Source organism: Papio anubis, chromosome 4, assembly GCF_008728515.1.
Source record: "Papio anubis isolate 15944 chromosome 4, Panubis1.0, whole genome shotgun sequence".
Taxonomy (NCBI): Eukaryota; Metazoa; Chordata; class Mammalia; order Primates; family Cercopithecidae; genus Papio; species Papio anubis.
In genome coordinates this window covers 141,003,920-141,011,566 of record NC_044979.1, presented here as the reverse complement: position 1 = coordinate 141,011,566, position 7,647 = coordinate 141,003,920, and the positions used below count along the sequence as shown (strand labels likewise).

The 7,647-nt window shown below is 47.4% G+C and overlaps 1 protein-coding gene and 1 long non-coding RNA gene across 5 annotated transcripts in view; one reads left to right on the top strand and one right to left on the bottom strand.

Moving 5' to 3' along the window:
- Window positions 1–1,734: 1,734 nt before the first annotated feature.
- The window catches only part of SMURF1 (SMAD specific E3 ubiquitin protein ligase 1), a 123,734-nt gene continuing 117,821 nt past the window's right edge, over window positions 1,735–7,647 (bottom strand). For all 3 annotated transcript variants that reach the window (XM_003895730.4, XM_003895729.3, XM_009202609.3), the window contains one exon: window positions 1,735–4,984. In XM_003895730.4, coding sequence (XP_003895779.1) covers window positions 4,885–4,984 — 100 coding nt within the window. In that variant the 3' untranslated portion in view covers window positions 1,735–4,884. The remainder of the gene's footprint in view (window positions 4,985–7,647) is intronic.
- Window positions 4,908–7,575, top strand: LOC103882740. Of its 2 annotated transcripts, XR_004183322.1 has the most exons (3): window positions 4,908–5,002; window positions 5,190–5,778; window positions 7,509–7,575. It is a non-coding gene; the product is annotated as an uncharacterized LOC103882740 (long non-coding RNA). The 2 variants fall into 2 exon arrangements; XR_002520901.2 differs by lacking the exon at window positions 4,908–5,002 and having other exon boundaries at window positions 5,119–5,778.

Genomic DNA, 7,647 nt, shown 5'->3' with positions numbered 1-7,647 from the left:
CAAGACTGAATCGTGAAGAAACAGAAAATCTGAATAGACTGACAATTAGTAAGAAGATCGAATCAAAAATCAAAAACGTCCCAACGAAGAAAAGCTCAAGACCAGATGGCTTCACTGGTGAATTCTATCAAACGTTTAAAGAAGAAGTAATGCCAGTCTTTCTCAAACTCCTCCAAATAGTTGAAAAGGAAAGAATGCTTCCTAACTTATTCTGTGAGGCTAGGATTACTGTGATTTGAAAGCCAGAGAAAAACACTACAAGAAAACTATAGACCAATATCCGTTATGAATATAGATGTAAAAATCCTCAACAAAATATTAGCAAATTGAATCCAACAGCTTTTTTTTTGGAGACGGAGTCTTGCTGTCACCCAGGCTGGAGTGCAATGCCGCAGTCTCGGCACACTGCAAACTCCACCTCCCAGGTTCAGGCAATTCTCCTGCCTCAGCCTCCTGAGTAGCTGGGACTACAGGCGTGTGCCACCACACCTGGCTAATTTTTGTATTTTTAGTACAGACAAGGTTTCACTGTGTTGACCAGGCTGGTCTCGAACTCCTGACCTCGTGATCCACCTACCTCAGCCTCCCAAAGTGCTGGGGTTACAGGCATGAGCCACAACGCCCGGCCCCAAGACCATATTAAAAGGATTATTCACCAAAACCAAGTGGAATTTATCCTAGGAAGGGAAGGGTGGCCCAAGATAAGAAAATCAATGTAACACATCACATTAATAGAAAAGAGGGAAAAAATCATGTACATCTCAACTGATACAGAAGGGCGTTTTACTATAAACATTCCCTCTGTGATCAGAAACAAGAAAAATATTCCCACTTTTACCACAGTTTTTCAACATTGTACTGGAAAAGTATAAGCCAGAGCTAATAGATAAGAAATAAAAGGCATCCAAGTTGGAAGGAACAGGTAAAGCTATCTCCTACAGAGAGAAAATTGCAAAGAATTCACAAGAAAGCCACTAGAGCTAGGAAGCGAATTTTTGCAGTTTTGGGGTACGAGATTGACAAACAATGCAGTTATGTTTCTATATACTAGCAATGAATATCCACAAAAGAACTTAAGAAAGCAATTATGTTTATAATAGCATCTAAAAGAATAAAGCTAACCAAGCAGGTGCAAGACTTGCCAGTTGTCTGCTGAAAACAAAATACTGTATAAAGAAGTTAAAGAGGCTGGGCACGGTGGCTTATGCCTGTAATCCCAGCACTTTGGGAGTCCGAGGCGGGTGGATCACCTGAGGTCGGGAGTTTGAGACCAGCCTGACCAACATGGAAAAACCCCATCTCTACTAAAAATACAAAATAAGCCGGGCGTGGTGCGCGTCTGTAATCCCAGCTACTCGGGAGGCTGAGGCAGGAGAATGAATCACTTGAACCCGGGAGGCAGAGGTTGCAGTGAGCCGAGATTGCACCACTGTACTCTAGCCTGGGTGACAAGAGCAAGCCTCCATCTCAAAAAAATAAAGAAAAATGAGGGGAAAAACGAAAAGATAACCAGTGCGCAAAGAAATTCTAAATGTTCTCAGTCCCATGTTTTTGCTTGGTAGAGCACTTTCAACCCACTGCCATATTGTCATTAGTTTCCCTTACAATTCTATCCTTAACTCTGTCCTTTTCCCTTGGAAGGCCCTTGCCAGTATTCCTGCCTACACACTTCCTTTCTTGTGGGTTTGCAAAGACACTGGAATCTCATTTCCACACCAAAATAACAGACGCCAAAAATGTAAAGTCGTGAGTTTATTGCATATGTAACAAAATGAACCTGACCTCCTGGGCCCAGCCTGCTGTACAATCACTGTTTGTTTTGTGTTTCCAGCTGGTTCCATAACCACATTAAATAGAACTAGTATTTCATTAAATACTTTTGATTTTGACATAAAACAGAACATTAGTGTACAACTTTCACAAAATAAATCAGCGATAAAAACCGTGGGAAGGATAACAAGGATAGCAGCAATACTTAAAAACAAGACATTACAAAATAAATTAAAAAATACATTATAAAGTGGTTGAGAAACAAAAATAAACACATTTTTAAAATCCATACTATGTTTCGGGAAGGCTGCCGTGCGGCACACACCTGGCTGCAGATGGCGGGTAGGGGGACATTTTCTCTGCAGAAGGCCTTTCCTGACATCTCGGACTGGGTGACCACCTTAATCTGAATTCGGACCACATGTCTGAACAAGCTCAGGGGTCGAAATTCGATCTGGTGGCAGATTCTCTTTTCAGAACTGGAGAGAGCCCTTTTCCTGTCGCCCCGGGCCTCCCAGGCAGCCTCAGCTCTTCCTACCAAAAGCACTGGCGGAGTGGTGTTTGCTACATCCCTGAGTGTCGGCTGACGGCCGCTGGTGAGGGCAAGCCTGAAAAGCCGGGCCCCTGAAGCATCTGGGCAGAGGGGCAGGGGGCATGGCTGGATCGCCTGGGACCACCGAGAGGGGCGACACAGATCACACGTGAATGGGCTTCGCGCGGACCCAAAGTCCAACAGTCGAGAAGCTTTTACCATTTGCTTGCCATATTGAGTTCTTTGGGGTGGTTCAAAAGGACCAAACAAACCATCGTAGAAACTGAAGGTTCTGGGAGTGCGATGCCACTGACAGGGAGGCCTGTTTGGAAAGAGTGAACCGGAGCTCTGGAAAGGTCTGCGACACTCACACGACCGATGACAAGGTGGCAAACCCACACGCAGGTGGAAGTGGAAAAGCAGAGACGGGGGCCGGGACGGGAATGCCATGTGTCCGCCGGGGCCACCTGTGGAGGACCCGGGACCCAGCCCTCTGGCTCTGGGCTGAAGCAACACCCGGCACAAGAGGCAGGGCAGCACCGACCAGCATGGGGCTGGCGGGTGCAGCTGCTAAGGCTCGCCCCCGACTCCTCCCAACAGCAAAAAGGTAGTTTTAAAGGCGTCAAATGCAACATTCCTGCTTCAAAGTCTTTTAAACCATGAGACCCTGGTTTCCTTCCTCGTTACTGCAGATTTTGGATACCACCACCAGGAAAATCAGGTGGGGCCTCCGACCTCATCCCGGAGGCCACTTCAGTTCTCAGATGGATGTCTCTTCTGCCTCCCGTGGGTTAGGCTCGTGATAGAGAGTGGGCTTTCCGGGGGAGGGCTGTAGTTTTCACTTCCTCACCTTCAAGAGGAAGATGCAAGGAAAGGCTGGATAGAGCCACTGGGAAACGGGCTTCTAGAACACCTTCAGGAAGCATCATGGTGAATGAGACACAGGATGCGCCCACCTGGGGGGGCAAGGCAGAGCTTTTCAAAGAGGCTAAGCCCACCATTGGGCCTGGACTTCTGGAATGGGGGATTAAACTTTCCTCCTGCAGCAAACCTCGTTTGGCAGCCCTTCCATTCTAGAACCTCAGCAGCCCAGAAGTTAACAGTGACAAAAAGAACAGATAAAACCGTTGTCCACAAGGTCCTTCCCAGACCATCTCAGACCCACAGCGGGATCCCAGAGACTTCAACAGCAGTGAAATGTCTTGCTCATCGATTACCCTGTACTTGCCCCCACCCCAAACAAAAACAACAAAGAAACCATACAGGAACATTGGTTGCTGCTGCTGTTTTCTGCCCAAGTTCAGCTACTGGAAATCAAGCCACTTTAAGATAAAACACTGTTTGCCTTCTGTGCAAACTGGAAATGGTGTCAGAAACTTCCAGTCTAGGCTTGCTTCTGGCCTTGCTGATCATACGAAGACATCTGGGCAAGTGAACCGAGTAGCAATCGTTAGTGTCACCAGCTGCCACTGGGAAAGGGGCCACGTGAGGCAGTGTGGAGCCGTCCCCCTCTGCGGTCACAGGTTTGCGTCCACACCCTACTTTTTGTAGAACAGTATCTTTGGGTGGATTTACATCATCGAGGTTATCCTTTCACCATTGCTTTTAAGCTAGTTCGCACCAAGCCAGCAGCTATGATAACACAATTTTGTTAGTTTAGCTCTTAGCAGTTGCCGCATCATGGTTTACTAATATTTTAAGTGACACAGTTGATGCTCTTCTATGGACAACAGTGGCACAGAGGTCACAGCTTTGGGACTGACTGGTTGGCTCTAGGGCTGATTTTGGTCTGCTCTTTTCTACACTCCGTGACATGGTGTTTTCACTGAAAAGAAAAGTCAAACTGGACAGATAATGCAGCAAAAGGGGCCCTTAAAAGATGTTTTTTCTCTACGTAAAAAATTATCAGCCAAGATACCCAGCAAAGAAATATCCTGGCTCCAGGAAAAGCTGCTCCAATTCCTTCTCCTTTCAAAGGGGAAACACATTTTGACTCAAGCTTCCTGCTGTGGCAGAATTCCAATAAGCATACGTTATGCAGTTATTTTTCAGTTGGAAATTCATCTGCTGCCCAGAACAGGCTGCTGGGATGTGAAATCTGGAATCTGAGCTCTGGTAAGATATCTAGCAGCTGCTCAAATTGAAAAGGGGCCTCAAGGCTATTTGAGATGGAACAGCGGGGATAGCCACCAGTTCCAAACCCTCAGCCAGCCACACTCAGTCCCCTGACTGTGGGCTGATGCTCCCGTAAAGAGCTCAGGGCCATGAGCCTTATCACCACATGGGTTGCAACCACAGCAGAATATCCTGTGTGACCAAAGCCAAAGGCTAACCCTGGCTGCATTTTATTGGATGGGTGATGGAAACGGGTGGGAGTACTATAATAAAGGAGAGATATATGGGTGGGAGCCACCAACAAAAGTCCCCCATCCCCCTCCCCCAACAGAAAGGAGAGAGACAACCCTTTCCCCTCAGGTGATCTGGAATTCCAGGGCCTCTGCCAGCTTTGCAGGAGGCGCACAGAAGCTGGATGCTTTTGGTCTGGTGGCCATGAGCTAGACTCTGTTGCCTTTGGTTGCTTTTCACTCCACAGCAAACCCGCAGGTCTCCTCCACGGCTGTCAGCAGCTTCTCGTAGAGCTTCTCATAGGACTCATATGGTGGAATGTCGATCCGGTTAAAGCTGAAAAAGGACAAAAGAGTGAGAGTCACTGGGTGGGCAGTCCAGCCCTGGGACCAACCTCAAGGCCAAGGACAGGCAGTGAGAAGTGTGTGTGGGAGGGGAGAGGAATGGGGGGCGGGGCAGGAGTGGTGGTGAGTTCTCCATGTCCCCCTGTGCTTTTTGCCTCTAATACAAAGATTTGTAATTTGTTTTTGCTTTTTGGTAGAGACAGGGTCTTGCTAGGTTCCCCAGGCTGCTCTCAAACTCCTGGCCTCAGGTGAATCTCTTGCCTTGGCCTCCCAACATGCTGGGACTACAGGCCTAAGCCAGTGTGCCCAGTCAACACACAGTGAAGTAAGTCTTGAGCCTTGACAACCAAAACATCACCAAATTACTGTTCACGGCTTCTATCAAGACAAAGCTCTCCGCTTGTTTTTGTTTGTCTGTCTGTGGGAGAAATTCTTTCTCTGTGCTAGGAATGCCTCTTTGGCAGCCCGTGTAACCCAGACTGGCTGTCAGGCAGCGTCACCACTAACGATGTATTGCGTGTCTGTCTGTTCCTCTGGGACTTGATCTGAGACCAAAACGGGGCAGTCTGGAAAATTCCTTGCAAAAACAAAATCTCAAAACTAGTAAGATGACAAATCCTTAAAAGATGAAATGAATACTCAACTTTTGACTCGATATTTCCAGGGAGAAACTCACTTCCAGTATTTGTGCAAAGAAAAAGACATCCTTTAAGAAGCTACCGTAGCAAACCAAAAAGTACAAAATTGTGACCCAGAGGACGTACAGTGACTTCCTGGCTTCCTAGGGTAAGCAGTTACGGAGGGTGTCTGTCTCTACAGAGCTGGGTTCCAGGGTGGGCCCTCTTTTTTCTGTGCTTCAGAGCATACTTTCCACATGCATCTAACACCAAGCACTAAACTGCTAAAGGACAAAAGCCTTGTGAGGAGGTGCGCAGCCAACATGGTGCGTTCCCGTAACGGATGCCACAGCCACGCTCGGAGCAGGACCCTAGCACCCACCACCGCGGTCCAGGACCAGCTGCATTACCCCATTTCACAAGTGCGGAAAACCAAGTTAGAATATGAAGTCACTTGCCCCAAACCACATGTCAGAGGGTGTCACAGCTAGCATTTGATCCCGCATCCTTGGTTTCCAAGACAGGAACCTTCCATCATCTCACTGGGCATCTCAACAGCATCTAGAACTGGTTCCCCCAAGGAAACGCGGCTACTGTCTCAATGGATGGTTCCAGGACAAAGTGCGTGCCAGTGACTGGATTTTTTTTTTTTTTTTTTTTTTTTTGAGACGGAGTCTTGCCCCCACGCCTCAGGCTGAGGCAGTGGCCGATCTCAGCTCTACTTGCAAGCTCTGCCTCCCGGTTTACTTCATTCTCCTGCCTCAGCCTCCCCGAGTAGCTGGGACTACAGGCTTCACCACCGGCCTCGCTAGTTTTTTTTGTATTTTTTAGTAGAGACGGGTTTCACCGTATTCGCCCAGATGCATTCTCGACTACTGACTCGCGATCCGCCTCGCCTCGCCTCCCAAAGTGCTGGGATTACAGGCTTGAGCCACCGCGCCCGGCCAGTGACTGGATTTTTAAACCATACAGGAAATACTCTAGTATGGAGACTCATTTTTAAGTTAAAATTTAGGAAGAAAATATTTGCACTAGACAAGGTGCGTGTGTCATAAGCAGGAGTCCAAGAAGATGGGGACCCAGAAATGTCAGATAAAGTGAAGACCAAAACTAGACTATTTTCCTTACCAACAGGTGTGTGTACATAAGACCTGGCAGAGAGGAAGATTTGAGCCTGCTGGAGTGGTAGCCACACTCCACTGAAACACCAATGTTAATTAATGACATGGCTCATAACAAAATTAGTTTCATAAGATACTGTGACAACCTTTCTGTGGCATGCTGCAAAGTACTCGTCCCATCTGACACAAGCACTACTGCCAGTCACTGAGACTTGGCATAAATGAAACAGAGTCCTACAAATCAGAAAACAGCTTTAAAAAAATAACATGAGGCCGGGCTTGGCGGCTCACGCCTGTAATCTCAGCACTTTGGGAGGCTGAGGCGGGCAGATCACCTGAGGCCAGGAGTTCCAGACTAGCCTGGCCAACATGGCGAAACCCCGTCTCTACTAAAAATACAAAAATTAGCCGGGCGTGTTGGCGGGTGCCTGTAATCCCAGCTACTCGGGAGGCCAAGGCACGAGAATAGCTTGAACCCAGGAGGCAGAGGTTGCAGTGAATCAAGATTGTGCCACTGCACTCCAGCCTGGGCGACAAAGCAAGACTGTCTCAAAAAAATAAAAAACTAAATCAAGAGAAAAATCTATATTTAAATTTTAGGTTATATATGCTGTAAGATTTTATGTTAAGTTTAGCAATAATGTTGGCCCTCTTATAGATATTTTGTTGCATGGCCAGTAAAGCCACTCTATACAGCGTTGTCATGTTGGAGGAAGAGTCGCTTGCTTGAGGGCTTCAGAATTGTCATTCAACTCTCGAATTTCTCCTTGTGTCTCAGGTGCTGTGGCTTTTGAGTTTTGATGATGACAGAAATATTTTAGCAGAGACTCCATCTCCAAAAAAAAGAAAAAACAACAAAACGAACGTGAACGTCAGCATCCTCCGGGGCTCCCAGGACGCCGTGACGTCCTGGCCGC